This window comes from Eutrema salsugineum, unplaced genomic scaffold (assembly GCF_000478725.1).
Source record: "Eutrema salsugineum unplaced genomic scaffold, Eutsalg1_0 scaffold_9, whole genome shotgun sequence".
Taxonomy (NCBI): Eukaryota; Viridiplantae; Streptophyta; class Magnoliopsida; order Brassicales; family Brassicaceae; genus Eutrema; species Eutrema salsugineum.
The window spans coordinates 10,038,838-10,056,067 of NW_006256342.1; the positions used below are offsets into that span (position 1 = coordinate 10,038,838).

The 17,230-nt window shown below is 36.9% G+C and overlaps 2 protein-coding genes across 2 annotated transcripts; one reads left to right on the forward strand and one right to left on the reverse strand.

The window, feature by feature from the left end:
- The first annotated feature begins 10,341 nt into the window (after nt 1–10,341).
- Nucleotides 10,342–12,139, forward strand: LOC18008698 (phosphoribosylformylglycinamidine cyclo-ligase, chloroplastic). Its single transcript, XM_006391426.2, has 8 exons — nt 10,342–10,627; nt 10,709–10,803; nt 10,898–10,999; nt 11,084–11,149; nt 11,217–11,389; nt 11,462–11,564; nt 11,663–11,821; nt 11,966–12,139. The coding sequence occupies exons 1-8, from the start codon at nt 10,342–10,344 to the stop codon at nt 12,137–12,139; spliced, it is 1,158 nt and encodes a 385-aa protein (XP_006391488.2).
- A 2,733-nt stretch (nt 12,140–14,872) lies between these two features.
- LOC18008931 (putative F-box protein At3g52320) lies at nt 14,873–15,693 on the reverse strand. Its single transcript, XM_006391427.2, has 2 exons — nt 15,637–15,693; nt 14,873–15,586 (listed from the first exon to the last, which is right to left on the reverse strand). The coding sequence occupies exons 1-2, from the start codon at nt 15,691–15,693 to the stop codon at nt 14,873–14,875; spliced, it is 771 nt and encodes a 256-aa protein (XP_006391489.2).
- Between the last annotated feature and the right edge of the window lie 1,537 nt (nt 15,694–17,230).

The window sequence follows — 17,230 nt, forward strand, 5'->3', positions numbered from 1 at the left end:
CTATAAATATTAAAAGTCTACCATCATCATCGAAAGTCTACCAGAAAAACCAGAAAAGTCTACTATAAATGAAAATACCAAAACTCTACTACATATCACAAAAAGTCTACCATTCACACAAAAACTAGGGTTTCTGGGTTTAGGCCTACAGCCGCCGATAGCCGAGAAACAACCTTTCAACGACGAAATAGATGCATTTTATCACTTTTACTAAAGCATAACGACTTTTTCATTGAACATTAACCCAGCAATGATAGAAAACTCCAATAATCTATAACAAAAGTCGTGTAATGCTATGAACACTACATTTTTACCGCAGTTATGAATGTTCATACCAAATAATCTGTGAGTACTCCTTCGCCGTCGGTGGAATTGCCGAAGAGCAGACGTTGCTATTACCGTTTAAACTCGCCTATGTCACAAGACCAGCAGATTTATATCTCAACTCGCTCTTAAGTTTATGTTTTCTGCTGGGTTTTCACCTGCTTAAATATACTGTACTTTAGTTGGTAGATCTATAAACATTACAAGTACACATGTTTTATTAATGGTAGACTTAGTCACTTATATGCTAGATTAGTTTGTAAAATGTTAGATTCAATGTCAATGTGGTAGACTTAGTTATCGGGCATTGCGATTTTACATTTTTGCCCTGTACGTATTGTCTAAAGTACGGAACAAAACCAGAGTCCATCTTCAACCTCTAGGTTTCGCCGTCGAGCTGTTAAACTTGGGATAACTCTTGCATGTTGATTTTTTCCTCTCTTTTTGCAACCACATATCCTTCTACTTCGATCTTGTGCCTCGTATCCACTTTTATATTCATGGATCAAGTTGTTTTGGTTTGTGGTAACTGGGTTTTGAAGAAAACCAGGTGGGTCTTCATTGTAGATCAGTCCAGGAGATGTAGTTTTATAGGGATAGACCGCAAAACGTCCTTTGCCGATTTGGTTGAAATCGCATATGAAGATTTCGGGTTGGATCAACATCTTTATGAGCTTCAGTTCAGCTATATGTTGTCGTCTGAAGTCCGGCGGAAATTACCTCTGGATACACCTCCTGTGTTTGTTGGTAATTCAAGACAGCTGCAGAGTTTTTTGCATCAATTCCAGAACGAAAACGAAACGGTTCGTTTATGTGTTGAGATTAAAGAAAAAGTTCAGAAGGGAGTTGTTGATGAAGACGAAGATCGAGATGCATGTCCTAGTCAAGTCCATGAAGAACAAGTGCGCCAAGATCGTCCGCAACAAGGTGTTGAAGTTGGACAAGACGAAGAAATGCATGAAGAAGAAGAGGATTTGTCAACCAGATTTGATGGATGTGAAGATCCTGATGGTGCAAGTTCCGATGACGAAGAATACGGTAGACGTGAGAAACGTCTAGATGGTGAAAGTTCAGATGAGGAGGACTTGCTAAATCTACCACCGAAGAAAAGGGGACCGACTACAATTCTCGACTTTCAAAGTCTAGAGATTTCATCTTTAGACTTAGCTGTTGGCCAGCGTTATGAAACAAAAGAGGACTTCGAGATGCGACTCAAAATTCTTTACATTGCCCATAGATTCGACTACAATGTCGATCATTCGAGTAAGAAATTGCTAACTGTTAAGTGTTGGGTAGATGGTTGCAAATGGAGGGTTCGCGCTTCAACTGTTGGGAGCAGCAAATGTTTTTGGGTTAAAACTTATACTCGAGAACACACATGTTCTGTGACTGTGCGATCACAACGCACCCGCCATGCAACCCATGAGATTCTAGGCCGTCTATATAAGGACTTCGTGGGAGGTGTTGGCCCAAAAGTCTTACCAAATCACGTCGCCGAAGCTCTGACTAAACGATATAGTATAAAGGTATGTGGTAGAGTTATATTATTCCTTTGGTAGAGTTATTATCTCTTTTAATAGACTTTTATTATTTTTGGTAGAGTTATTAGCTCATTTGGTAGACTTATATTATTTTGGGTAGAATTATTATCTTATTTGGTAGACTAATATAATTTATTTGGTAGAGTTATTATCTCATTTGGTAGACTTTATTTGGTAGAATTATTATCTCATTTGGTAGACTTATATAATTTTGTGGTAGCTTGGTAGACTTTTAATATTTATGGTAGAGTTATTATCTCACTTGGTAGAGTTATTATCTTATTTCGTAGACTTATATTATTTCTCCTTTTCAGGTTGACTATTGGAAAGCACATCGGGCCCTAAAGTATGCGCGAGAACTAGTATCAGGGACGTCTGAAAGTGGTTATGAAGATCTGCCTTCATACTTATATATGATTCGGCGAGCAAATCCGGGTACACTAATCAAGCTAGAAGTTGATGAGAAAGATAGATTCAAATTTATGTTCCTCTCATTTGGCGCAAGCATACAGGGGTTTCCCTTCATGAGGAAAGTGGTAGTGGTCGACGGTACGTTTTTACATAGAAAATACAAAGGTACACTACTACTCGCCACCACGCAAGATGGAAACTTCAACATTTTTCCCGTAGCCTTGCCGTTGTTGATAGTGAGAACGATGAGTCTTGGGAATGGTTTTTTAGACAACTACACCGTGTTATTCCTGATGATGAAGGACTTGCCATTATTTCTGATAGGCATAAATCCATAGGAAATGCTATAGGGAAGGTTTATCCTCTTGCTACTCGGGGTATTTGTACATATCATCTCCATAAGAACATTATGTTGAAATTCAGAGGCGCTGAAACATTCAAGCTTGTTAAGAAGGCTGCCACTGCTTATAGACTTCTCGAGTTCAATGCCCTTTTTGCTCAGATTCAAGAGGCAAATCCTGCACTGCATGCATACTTGGTGAAGGCAGATATTTGTATGTGGAGTCGTGTACACTTCCAAGGTGATAGGTACAATTTCACCACTAGCAACATAGCGGAGTCATTAAACAAGGTGCTATCTGCTGCAAAAGGTAAGCCCATCGTACAACTAGTGGATGATATAAGGAGTCTCCTGACCAGGTGGTTTGCTAAAAGACGTGTCAATGCCAATAACATGGCTACCACTCTAACAACGGGCGTTGAGAAGTTGCTTGAGGTAGACACTACTTTACCTTGTAGACTTTCTATTATTTGGTAGACTTGTATCTGCTATTAGGTAGACTTTCTATTATTTGGTAGACTTCTATCTGATATTAAGTAGACTTTCAAATTATTTGGTAGGCTTTCTTTTTCCTTTAAGGTAGACTTTCATTTATTTGGTAGAGTTATATCTCCTATTTGATAGACTTATATAACGTCTAAATAATTCCTTGCCGACAGGCTAGAGTTGAAGATGCTAAACTCTTACCTGTGCAAGAGATTGATCAGCATCGTACAGAGGTTTTAGGCACAACATCTGCACATGTTGTCAATTTGACAGAGAAAACATGTACTTGTCGACGGTTTGATTTGGATAAAATTCCTTGTGTACATGCCATAGCCGCCGCCGATAGGAGGAAGTTGTCGCCGATCTCTCTTTGCCATCATTTACTACCACACTAGTTACTTGCAACAAGCGTATGCTGTTAGTGTGATGCCAAGAGACGTATCACTCCCTGTGTCAGATGAAGTAGCTACCAAAATTTGTCGCCCGCCTGATGTTCGCAACCAACCCGGCAGGCCAAAGAAAATTTGGATTAAGGGTGCGTTCGAGGCCGCCATGGCGAGTAAACGTCCTCGGAAGATCCCTAAATGTGGTAACTGTGGCCAAGGCGGACATAATCGCCTAACATGTCGAGCTTAGTTGACAAATCGAAAACCTTGTATTTGTATTATTATAGACTGCAATAATCTGCTTGAAAACCTTGTTTTATGTACTTGAAAATCTGGAACTTGTTTTATCTAAACTCTACTATTTTACAATAATAAATCTACCAATCATGTTATAAATCTACCAAGATTACAATAAATCTACCAATAATGTTATAAATCTACCAAGATTGCTATAAATCTACCAATGATGTTATAAATCTACCATTCATGTAAAGCAATAGGACCAGCATGTAGACTACAAAGCAGGTTCCTTTTACATCAGCATCTAGTCGCTTTAAATTCCAAAACACAAGCGACGTCTAAATTCCAAAAGACCACCAAAGAGGCTGGCTATGAGTAATAAATCGGCCAAAATACAACATCCGATACCAAAATTCTACCAATTAGTTTGGATCTGAGTATTAAATCTACCAAAAAACGATTTCAGATCCCAAAGGTCTACCAAACCAATATCTCAGTTAGCGGAGTCTGTTTGAAAACCGTACTTGTCATCAAATAAACTTCGAGGGTTAGGATCAGACATCCGGGATTCATCTGCTTCATGTACCTCATCATAAATCTCAGCTGCGTATTTCATACGAATGAAAGGCATGTTGCTATCTTTCAGCTGGTCCCATTTATGGCACAAAGCCAAACACTCAATGGTCTTCAAAGTAAAGACGCCACAATCACCTGATAACAAGTATCCGATAATTAGTTAAAAGTCTACCAAAAAAAATACCAAATCTACTAAGCTGCATTGCACCTGTCTGTCTGTTTAGTGCCGCTGTTTTATACATGTAGATATGAAACTGGGCCCTCCTTCATACCCTTCTTGAGCTCCGGTGGTGCCATATGTTTCAATAACAGTGGAATCATCCTCGCGTAGGGCTTCACAGACTCCTTCACCTCGCCTTTTCTGTATAAATTTGGAATGCAATCAAACAATCAGATCTTTTTTTTGGGAATGTCGACCTCAACGGCTACCCAATGTTTGTTGTTCACGTTGTGGGCGATATACACGAAATCTACATCTGCCCCCCCCCCCCCAATTTCTTGTGTGTAGGCAAGTAATGGTCGTAGTGACCGTTGGCAACGTCTAAATAACCATCACTGAATATCCAACTCTTCTCGTTTGGTAGAAATTTGGTTCGATAGTCTCCAAACCAAACTCGACAAAAGATAGGATCAATGAAAGCAACTCTTCCCCCTTTGTAAGGAGATGGATACCGCATAGACCGTTGCCGGAACATGTCTAATCCTTTGCACATATGCTGCACTAGGTAATAAAACAAATTTATATAAGTCTACCAACCAGCTTTACAAGTCTACCAAACATAATAGAATACAAGTCTACCAAACATAATGACTAAATCTACCATTAGTTACTACAAGTCCACCAATCATCTGAACAAGTCTACCAAAGTAATTCTATCATTAAGTTTCCAAAGTTTACCAAACAATTTCCAAAGTCTACCAAACCAATAGAAACTAAAATTGGGTCCCTGATACGACCACATACCTGATCATGCAACCACCCATACTCCTTTCTCGGCCATTTTTCTTTAGGGGTCATTAGTGTCAGGTAAAATTCTCCTCCTGCATATGGACTCGCCAACTGTTTTTCCCTGAAAAATGACATAGACATACCAGACTCCGAAGTAAGTCTACCAACATACCTAATAAGTCTACTATATAAAACAAATAGGTCTACCAAATCAAACAAGTAAGTCTACCATGGAAGTTTAAAGCTGACTTACGCTTCAAAAGCTACGTAGCGGGTTAGATTATCCAGTAATCGACTGTCCACCGCTTCAAAAGGATCATACCTCCCAGGAGGGGGACCTGCTGGGTCCATGATGTGTCTCACCACTGAGTTACCAAGGTAGGGTGAAACCTGGGTAGGTGCAAGGCTGCGTCCCCTTTTTTTTCTTCTCAGCAGGTGGATTTGTTGCATGTTCCACCAGCTTATCTAAGCGTTTCTTCATAGCTTCAATCGCTAAGTCGTCTTCGTCTTGCAGGGAAGGGATCTGTACTCGTCTAGACTGTACTGGCCGTGAAACATCGCTTATATTGATTATCTGGGTTTCTTCGTTTTTGTCTTTTAAATCAGGTTTTGACTTTGTGCCTGATTGATTCTTCTCTTTAGGATCAGCAGGTTCTTTTTTCACTTTGGTTACAGTCTTTCCTCTCGACGCTGGGGTTCTAACAACTCTTGCAACAGGAAAACCTGGCTCTGATGTTTCCTGCATCTCCATCATCCACGGCTGCTTCGCATGTATAGTAATTTCACATCAGTCAAACCAAATATTAACATAACTAAATATACCTAAAAATCTACCGAATTAATTATAAATCTACCTAATATATAAATATCACTGCCAAACTATGTAAAAATCTACCACATAAGTTAATCTTGTATTCCAAGAAAACATTAAAAGTCTACTGTGCAGAAAAAGTTTTAAAAAAAACCATCAATACAAGTCTACCAAAGTAAAAAAGTATTTTCGTACAAATCTACCATAAAGGAAAACGATATGTTTTAACATAGTTGAATGTTGTCTCCAGTAACTTTTGCTAAGTTACTGATATTAGAAGAGAGACTTGCGTACCGGATCCTTTTCCACAGCTCCCGTTCCCGTTCCTGCTCCACCTCCCGTTGACGTTCCTACTACTGGCGCTGCTGCTGGAGGAGATGCTTTTTCTTTAGGGGTTTTAGGTGAGGTTTTGGATTCTGCATCTCCGGCATTCTCATCATTGTCAACATGGTTGTTGTCAACCTGGTTCCCAGAATTCTCCATAGCCTCATCTTTCTCTTCATGTTTATCCTCAATAACGGCAATCCTCTTATCCAGGTGGTCTATACGAATTACAGCACTGCTGACATTGCTGTTTAGCAATGCAACCGTCGTTGATAAACCATTAATTGCCATGAGGATCTCATTCGTCCTATCCTCCTTCTCCACAGTCGGCTCTTTTTCCTTGCTCTTGTTCTCTCTTTTCTTTTCTCTCTCCTTCTCCTTTCTTTCCTTCTCTCTCTCCTTCTCCTTTCTTTCTTTTCTCTCCCTTTTCTCCTTTCTCTTTTCTTCAATTCCATCCTTCAGTAGCTTCACCGGCGAGTTAAAATCATCATCTTCTTCCTCATCCTCCTTCTTACGTTTCTTTTTCTCCTTGGTCTCGTGCTTCGTCTCTTCTTTCCTTGCCTCTCTTTCCCTTCTCCTTTTGCTTCTCGGAGTTGAATCTGTTGCTTCAGCCTCTTTCACCTTTTCTTTCTTTTTCTTCTCCACGCGTGGAGTTTCCAACTTCCTCTTTGACTGTTTCGGCGTCTGAACTGTTGCATCACCACCTGTTGCATCGCCACCTACGTTTTTGGGAGATTTCCAGAACCCCTCATCCAAGCTTCCATCCAGAATATCGCATATCATGTTATGCACCTTTATATCGACGTCTACACGTCGGGGTTCACCTTCCCAGACAGGATATATTTCCTCCAAGGGCTTCACCACCATTAGATGTCTAACCCGAACATGCCATGCCATAGAAAATGATATTAATAAATCTACCATGATATTAATAAATCTACCAAACTGAAAAAAACTCTACCAAAATGTAACATATCTACCAAATGTAAAAACTCTACCAAAATGTAAAAACTCTACCAAAATGTAAAAACTCTACCAAATGTAAAATGCTAACACATTTAATAACTCTACCACAAATTGTTGTATAATAAATAACTCTACCAAACACTAAGCTATTATAAAAAACTCTACCAACTAGCTGCTAAGGTACAAGTACCTTGTGGTCCTCGGTTTCACTCTTATCCATCTCCAAAAGAGTCTCGAAAACATAACGACACCGTGATGAAGTCCACCTATGAAGAGGAACAACCGAGTCATCTACATCGGGGCGTATTTTCCCTGCTCTCTCAGCTAATATAGGGATGCACTCATAACCCCAAACAAGTATTGCCTGTACACATCCGTGGAGAGTGTATCGTGCTCCCCCCAAATTAGCAATCTTGATGGAATAAATTAGTTCATGGAATCCATAACGACCTCACGGCTGTTTCTCAAAAGTTGCTTCATCCATAACTGTTTTGGCTAAAGCCAACGGGATTCGACTGTTGCGGTGAAGTCCCAATACGCCAACATGCAAAAGGAAAAGCAACGCCAACATCTTCTTCTTCTCATAAGTCCATGCTTGGCAAGTTTTCATCCGAGCTTCTAACTCATTCCAATTAGGGCATTCCCCACCTCTCACTCCAATCTCAGCCCAAAATTCGGTGTGATCTATTTCCAACTTGTCATTGGGATCAATTGGGTCACAGTTTAGCCCCGTGATTTCAGCATACTCGAAGAGTGAAAATCTAACCGGGCGACCTCCAATAAGAGTCCAGAACATGATTCTTATCCACCTTCAGTTGGTTGCTCACGAAATACTGAACCGTTTTAGCACTCCATATGAACGAAGTCAATGCAAGCTTCAGTAGTACGCCAACTTGAGAATTATTCATGATGTCGTTGTAAATTTATTCCCCAAGGTGATCCCTGATCATCATGATGAACTCATGAAGCTTGCAGTTATGATGACAACTCTTCTTCAGCAAAGGAGATTTGCCTTCCGGGTACAATCTTTGGGGATAATCCTTTGAGCCGCTAGCTGAAGCCATGTCTGCAAACAAATAAAAACATTAAAATCTTACAAATCTACCACACATCAAAACAAATCTACCATGAACAAACACATATCTACCAAACTCGACAGCAACTATAGAATACCTAGCACAAAACATTTACAAATCTACCAAAACGAACACAAATCTACCACAAATGAAAGAAAATATAGAACACAAATCTACCAAATAAATACATAAATCTACCACACACAAAGCGAGAACGCAAATATAGAATACATAAGTCTACCAAACAAACACAAATTACTCACCACATATGAAAACAAATCTACCATGAACATGTCTACCAAACTCGAAAGCAACTATAATATAAAATCTACCAAACCCGGGAGCAACTATCACATATAACTCTACCAAATACGACCACAAGTCTACCACACATGGTATAAATCAACCAACAATACATAAATCTACCAATACAATCTCAACAATAACTCTACCAACAATACTTTGATTATTCAAAGAAGACAATGAAACGAAAACAAATCTACCTCACATAGAAAACAACTCCGTTAAACACGAACAAATCTACCGTTTAGCATATACAAATCGACCAAATGCAACAACTACTGAAAAGTCTACCAAAAACAAATTAGAACCGAACCACTACGAACAGAAATTACTCGCCGGAAATCGTGTAGGGTCTCTGGAAATCGTGTAGGGTCTCTGGAAACCGTTCTCGAAAGACGGAAACCGCCGATAATAATACTTCCCTGAAAAAAAATAAGAAAAGGGTTACGATTTCTGAGTAAAATCATGTGAACAGATGGATTTCTCTTCCGCCGTCTTCTGTCGTTTTCGCCGTTAGCGCGAAACCCTCGTTGAAACCCAAACACAACCGTCGCGACTAAAGGCGAAAACAGTTTTCGACATAACCCCGAAAACCCAAGACAAAAACTTGTTCGAGACGAGAATTAACCCAGATGTGAAACACTTACCAGATGAGTGGCCGAAAAAACTTTCGTCGCCGCCGAAATCGCCTCCTTCGTCTCCCAAAACCCTGAATCGCCTCTCTAGTCGCCGAATCGCCTCTATCGTCGCCGCCGGAATTAGGGTTTTGAGTTTTTTTGTGTTGTAATTTCTATTTTTAGAATTAGGGAAATGTATGTGTATATACGTGTATATACATGTATATACGTATGTATATGATTTAATATGAAAATGTTATTATGTATATAATTTGAAGTTTTTTTTTTAAAATAGAATGGCAATCTGGTAATAATATTGATTATTTGGACAAAATGGTATAACACCAACTTTCTAAGGTTAGTCTAGTAAGCTGATGAATATGTTAGGCTAAGTTTGTCAATACATTAACCTTAAAGGCTAGTCTGAGGAATTTTCACTAGATAAATAACAACAGATTTAACTATAAGTTATGAAATGTTTAGTTACCTATTCGACAGATTTATTTATCTCTGTCAGCATAGAATCTCAGAAATGGCAAACATGTGATTAGCAAAACAAATTACGCTTTGAGGGTCTTTTTAACATAAAATTATAGTTATTCTAGTAAAAGTCTGGAAATGCAGATAATCTAGTAATTTTTAATAAGATTTGAGGTAATCTAGTAAAAGTCTGGAGATGAAGAACATACGAAGCTTAAAATTTTAATGATCTACTAAACAATATCATAAATTATGAAAGTTATGGGAAAAATTAAATAGTTAGGCCCGGGTTAATTTGTAAATTTTATAAGTTTATTGTTATTAGTGAGAAAATAGGAAATATAATGTATAAGGGTTACTAGGGTTTTTTGACTATTGAGTCTCTCAGGCTTATCTCTTGTGCGTTTTTATCTCAACCTTGTCAAATCTTGATTGGCAGATTGTTAGACCTCGTTTATTATTTTCTTGTTGGCTTCAAAGTTTTTACCCCAATCGTTTTCTAGTTCAGGCCATGGAATCCCAGATTATGCGGACTTCCTTTTCATCCCTTGACACTGCCAATTCCGTCATCAATGGACACCGTTTGTCCTCCATTGCGTCGTCACGGAAACCTTTCTCGATCGCCTTTCCTCAGTCGAAGAGAACAACAAGGGCATCTTGTGTTTTATCCATGTCGAAGAAAGATGGTCTCACGTACAAAGATTCCGGTGTGGATATCGATGCTGGGAGTGATCTCATTAGACGAATTGCAAAGATGGCTCCTGAGATCGGCGGATTCAGTGGTCGCATTCCACTAGGTATGTATATTACAAAACTGCACCTGAATGTTCAGACCTTTCGTGTTCGATCGTGCTAATGAGTGTGTTTTGTTTGAGCAGGCGATTCTTATCTCGTACTTGGTATGGATGGTGTAGGGACTAAACTTAAATTGGCATTTGAAACCGGAATTCATGAAACTGTTGGAATCGACTTGGTAACTTTTTTGTGTGTTTTTATTTTATTTTATTTCTTTACTCCCCCAAATTAAACACACACGCATAAATTTTAAGTTTATACTTTGGTTTCAGGTCGCTATGAGTGTGAATGATATTGTTACTTGTGGTGCAAGGCCTCTGGGTTTCCTTGATTACTTTGGTACTAGTCATCTCGATGTAGACCTTGCAGAAAAGGTAATCATTCGTTTCTTTGATCTTTCTTGCTCTAGGGAGTTGATGATAATGATGTTAATCAAACATTATGCTTTGTGTTTGTAGGTCATTAAAGGGATTGTTGATGGTTGTCAGCAATCCGGCTGTGAGTATGGCCTCATAGGAGGAGAGGTATTTCTTACAGTTAGACCCTAATTCCAGCTCTTTGACAATTACTGATTTTTCGGTTTGTTTTTAGACTGCAGAGATGCCTGGCTTTTATGCTGAGGGTGAATACGATCTTGTTGGGTGTGCACTTGGCATAGTGAAGAAAGATTCTGTTATAGATGGGAAAAACATAATGCCTGGAAATGTTCTTATTGGTCTTCCTTCTAGTGGCCTTCATTCAAATGGTTTTTCTTTAGTAAGAAGGTATGTTAAGTGATAATGTATTTTGTTTGGCACTAAACTATTTTTGACTATATTCAATGGAATCATTCTCAGGGTTGTGGCTCAAAGCGGGTTTTCGCTGAAAGATCAGCTTCCAGGTGGATCAATTTCCCTTGGTGAAGCTCTAATGGCACCTACGGTCATTTATGTGAAACAGGTTTGTTTGTTTGTAACAAAAAATTTCATTATCAAATGTCTAACACTTGTTTTCATTAGCCAATTTTGTACCATTCCTAATATTATGCACATGCACAGGTACTTGATATAATCAACAAAGGAGGAGTGAATGGTATGGCTCATATAACAGGCGGAGGTTTCACCGACAACATTCCTCGAGTATTACCGGATGGTTTGGGTGCAGTTATTCACACTGATGCGTGGGAAGTTCCACCTTTGTTCAATTTTATCCAAAAGGTAATTAAAAAAATCATATATCACATGCATTCAAAACAGTCTCTCCAAAATTAATACTCTATATAAACTAAAAAATTTTCCAATCCCAAATTTAGTTTTGTTATTAATTTATAGAGAATTTATCGTTTTTTTTTTATTATTCAGTATGGGAATGTAGAAGACAGTGAGATGAGAAGAACGCTTAATTTGGGAATTGGGATGGTAATGGTGGTCACTCCAGAGGCGGCTTTGAGAATATTAGGAGAAGCTGATAATGGTAACTATGTTGCATATCGCATAGGACAAGTTATCAACGGTGAAGGCGTAACCTATCATTAAGTTGTGTGTAGAGACTGGATAAGAGGAATGTTGTTAAAAAAATCTCCCGTTTAGGGACATGGACATCTAGAGACTAGATAAGAGTACGACAAAGCTCATGCTTCAACTATGGACTTTGGTTTAAGATTAATATGAAGGTACTTGCTTTCCAGCTTGGCCTGTTCAAATAATTTAATTTGGCACTTGATGTATACCCGGAAAAATTGGATATCCGCAAGTTATTTAACCCCGCTTCTTACTTGCCAAAATTCATAACTTGAATTTGAAACAAATTACTAATGTTACTTGCTAAAGTCCATTATTTGCCAAAGTAAAGCTCTTCTTTAAAAAATATAATAGTTGCTTTTGATTAAGTTTTTGGGTTTTAATATTAGTTTGTTTATTTAAACAAAAAACGGTTAACAAATAGTTTTTAATGGGTCACAATATCTATATATTTTTTAACAGGGTAACAATATTTCTTTTAACAAATAAGGAGTAACAAGTAACGGAACAAATAACGAGTAACAAGCAACGGAACAAATAACGAGTAATAAACAACGGGACAAATAAAATTTGTTGATTTGATATCCCCACGGCTCCACTTAACCACTTCAAGTACTTAATTTTTCAAGTCAGGCACAAGGCAAGCAATGGCGGACTCACGTTAAAGAATAGTGTATCATCCGACACCCGATATATTTATATTTTACAAATTTTGTTGTGTGTAACTAAAGGTTTTTTAGCTCAATTTAGTTTATTTAGTCTAAGTTTGACACTCATTGTTTGAGTTCAATCTTTGAGATACCATTCTTATTTATGGTTGCACCTCCTAAAAACTAAGTCTAGTTCCGCCACTGAAGGCAAGTAACGGGTACAAACCAAAGAACAAGTAATTATGCCTGCGCAGCCCTACGTTCACTACAAAAAAGTGTGTATTACATCACTTAATTTGTATCATTAAAATAAAATGATATAATTTTAAATCACTTATTATCAACTAATATAAAAATATGTAATTTAACATCAATTATGTAACTGATTTTACCATTAGTTAATTTAACATTAATTCAATAATAAATGATGCAAATTTTTATTAATTTATATTACTTTATGAAAAGTGATACAAAAATATGAATGCACATCACTTAGATAATTGATGTAACTACATTTTTTTTGTTAACATCATTTACAAAAATGGTACAAATATTACATCAATAAAAAATTGATGTTAATAAATTTTTAATTAACTTTGATGTTTTATCCCACATCGACAACTAAGAGAGGAGGTGAGGAGTTTGGTTTCTTATAAATAACTATAAAAATTAATATTGATGTATTTTCATAAGTGAAAGTTTAAATTATTTATAAAATAATTATAAACTAATATTAAAATAATTTAAATAATTTAATACGAATTTTAAATTATTATATATATATTTTTAAATCGATAATTATTATATAACATTACCATCACTTATATTAATTGATGCAAATCTTTAACATCATTTTTTTTGCTACCGATATAAATTAATATCAATTATAATAATTGATGCAAATATTTATATTATTTGCTTAATTGATGTAAATATTTACATCATTTGCTTAAACTGATGTAAAATATTTGCACAACTGATGTAAATATTTGCATCACCACTTTTAAAATCACTTGTTTAAATGATGTAAAATTCGTTAACATTACTTATAACTGATGCAAATATAAAATATAATGATGTAAAATCACTTTTTTTGTAGTGTTTAAAACCATGCGCCCTTTTCCTCCTTGGCCTGTTCCTCTTTGCTTCTTCCCACGACCCTTTTCCTGCTTTCATTTTAATTTTTGTTCCTAGAGACACGCTTTTATTCTTCTTCGTCAAGGCACAAAGGAAGTGGCAATAAAGGCATGCTTCTTTTCTCCCTGCAACACTGAAATTTGTTGCTATGTAGGAAAAAGGAATGTCTTACTCTTTTATGTTGGAAGTAGATTGTTTAATTGTGATGTTATTTTTCCAATCAGAAAGATAAAATGAAGGCAGCAGAATTTCTACCTGTGACTCTGAGCACCTAAGAGAGAGACTAAGCCTGGAGCATTCATTAAGTTCACTTCCTCATGATTGATCTGTCAACGCAGCTATTACTTCTACAAATGCAAATGGAGATGAGGCTGTGTCCCCGCAACATGAAACAGTAGCTGAAGAAGAAGAGACTCAGACCCTCAAGCGAGCTCGAGTCGGTGAAAGCTGCAGCTTTCATGAAGCTCATCACGGCCAGACGGGAAGACAGCTCACAAATCTAGAGGCTTGCAGTGCAAGAAAGTCCTTCAACCAGCTGGCTAAAGTGAAACAGAGCATCGTAGACACTATAACCAGTGTAGGATAGTTTCGGTCTGAGCTCATGACAAAGGAACAGAGCATGGTAGACAGTCAGATTTTCGAAATACAGTCAGATTTTCGAAAAGTATGCCAAAAAGGCAAAAAACCAATGCTTCACTCTGTATACGCAACCAAAATGTATAAAAAGGTAACTGAACATTTATGTAATATGTTCAGTTACTATGATATCAGTAGTAGACTAATCCATACTCCTTTTCCACAAATATACACTAGAGATTAACGACAATTAATATAACTTTTATAATCCATTGTCTTATAAAAAATAAATATCACAAAACCAAAATCATTATCCCGCGTTGTTGTACGCAGGGACGAACCTAGCACTTACTTGGGAATGTATAGAAAAGACAACTAACTGTATCTAGATTTCCAAATACATGATGTTTTCAATATCATCCCACAAATATGCCTGCAACCAATTGGTCGTCTTAAAGCTATCATGAAAAGGCCTGATCTCAATGCCTTGTGTTGAATCATTCCTCTCCAGATCATAAATGAAAAAACGTGTGGGTTGATTCCGCTCGATTTTTCCCTCTGGGATCCAAACCGTACCACTAGTGCCACCCATCCTTTGTTGATTGGTAATGATGAAATTCTGAGAAACAGGGAAAACAAAAGTCTTCTTGTCTAACCATTGACTCTCCTTAGCATCTTCAAGAACCCAAATTGCAGAAGTAACTTCATCACACGTATCACCACTAAGTCTATAATAACTTAACAAAGCTAATTTTCCTTTGTGGTTTATGAAACTGTTCCAATACCAGTACCAACCGGACCGAAGCTCATTAGGCAATTCAATCAAATTAAACTCCTCAGAACACAAGTCGAAACTCATAACCACGCATCTGTCTGCATCAAGAGTAGCTTTATAATACATTACACCGTTGATTGTTATTTCTTCCGAGGAAGGACCATGAGGAATGTGGCATTGAATCTTTCTCCATGAAGCTCCAGCTCCAAGTACCAACACTTGATGTTCTGATCTCACTACTCTCTCTTCCTTAACGAAAATCCTAACTATGCTAAGCATTTTGTACTCATCGTTAACAGGGTCGTGTCCAAGATCTCCGGTAATCTTGTCAGAATCTCGATCAACGGTTCTTCAGAGATCTCCGGTTAGGCCACGGTTAGGATCATCTCCTCCTCCTCCTCCTTGTCGGCAAGACATAAAGACGATCTCATAGTTGTTTACAAATTTGTGTTTCCGAAGCTCGTTTGGTTTTACTTTTACTTTTTCTAGAACAATGGTACAAGAAGGCCTATTAAGAGCATGTACATTAGGGGATCAAGAAGGGTTCATGGCACAGTTTTTGAAACAAAAGATCTTAATATTAAAGAGATAGTATCATCCCAAAATAAAGCATCCTGATTGGTTGAAAATTATAATTTTCGAATTAAAAAAAAAAAAACAAAACTAAAACAAAAAAAAATATTATTATATTCTGGTGAACCCTCTCTTAGGGGTTCACTGATATACATGCTCTAAGGGCCCAAACGTTACAAAATTAGACATGCATACAAACACGTGGAACACTCTACTTAAATAAAGACATGTGTCATAGTGAGAAGCTCATCGTCATGCATCGCCGTCGGCTCTCCCGTCCGTCGAACTTTATGCAAAAACTTTCGCGATGCTTGCTCTAGTACCACTGCTTGATCTCCCGCATGATTTTATCATCAGATCTTCTTGATTATCATCGGAATAAGCACTAGGATCGTCCAATCGTCGCCTAAACACATTGAACAAATTCCCGTCGACTTGAAATTCCGTTCACAAAGGAAGACTTCACCTTATACTTGCCGAGATTTACATCGGAAGGGAAGATTGATAACCTCAGTGATTGAAACTTCAAGCAATCGATGAAACTCAGACTCGATCCCCGTTGAAATTCGACATGCTGAAGATTAGATCCGAACGAAAGTCGGAAATTGTTCTCCGTTAAACGGAAGTTTATTATCCGATATATACGGAAGAAAAAATCCGATCACTTGAATCGGAAGTTAGAGAGAAAAATCACCCTCTCTCTCTCTGAAAGATAAGAAAGAGAAAAGAGAGAGAAGGGAAAAAAACTCTCCTCACTAAATTACAAATTTTAGTAAGATATGTTTGCCCTATTTCCTTTTTTTAATAATAGCCTATATATCGATATCGAGTCTGAGTAAATTTCTCAAACTTACGTATATCCTGATATTTTATTATCTTTAGAGAAAAATCGCCTAAAACTTCAAGAATCATGATTTTTGGGCTTTCATTCACGTGATTTTTGGGATATATAGGATCTAGCCAGCATATTTATCCACATATAACTTTGTACGGGTTGGTTTGATTCCATCAATACTGTTAAAAGAAAAAGGTGTTTTGTATCTAAACCAAATTTTTATTTAATTTTCTATTATTCGACAATAACTGTTGTCAAATAAAAATATTGATTTTAATTTAAATTTATCAAATAAGTTAATTTAGTGTAATACTAATAAAATAATATATTTTTATTTATATTAATATAAATCTGAAAATTTAGTTTTGAATTTATATTTGTTACAAATTTCCATAAATATGAGTTATATTATCAAAAATTAAAAAATAATTTATTATTATATCCTTACAAAAATAATAACCCAGATATTAATTTAGATTTAATTTAAATATTTAATAATAGAGATAAAATAATATATTATTGTATATTTATTAAATAAGTCTAAAATTTAAATATTTAAA

Excerpts from the sequence above, each read along its gene's own strand:
- LOC18008698 (XM_006391426.2), top strand. The coding sequence starts at position 10,342 with ATGGAATCCCAGATTATGCGGACTTCCTTTTCATCCCTTGACACTGCC. Across the intron at positions 11,000-11,083 it reads ATGTAGACCTTGCAGAAAAG|GTCATTAAAGGGATTGTTGA; the intron begins GTAATCATTCGT and ends TTGTGTTTGTAG. Across the intron at positions 11,565-11,662 it reads CGGTCATTTATGTGAAACAG|GTACTTGATATAATCAACAA; the intron begins GTTTGTTTGTTT and ends GCACATGCACAG.
- LOC18008931 (XM_006391427.2), bottom strand. The coding sequence starts at position 15,693 with ATGAGATCGTCTTTATGTCTTGCCGACAAGGAGGAGGAGGAGGAGATG. Across the intron at positions 15,587-15,636 it reads AGGAGGAGATGATCCTAACC|ATTACCGGAGATCTTGGACA; the intron begins GTGGCCTAACCG and ends GATTCTGACAAG.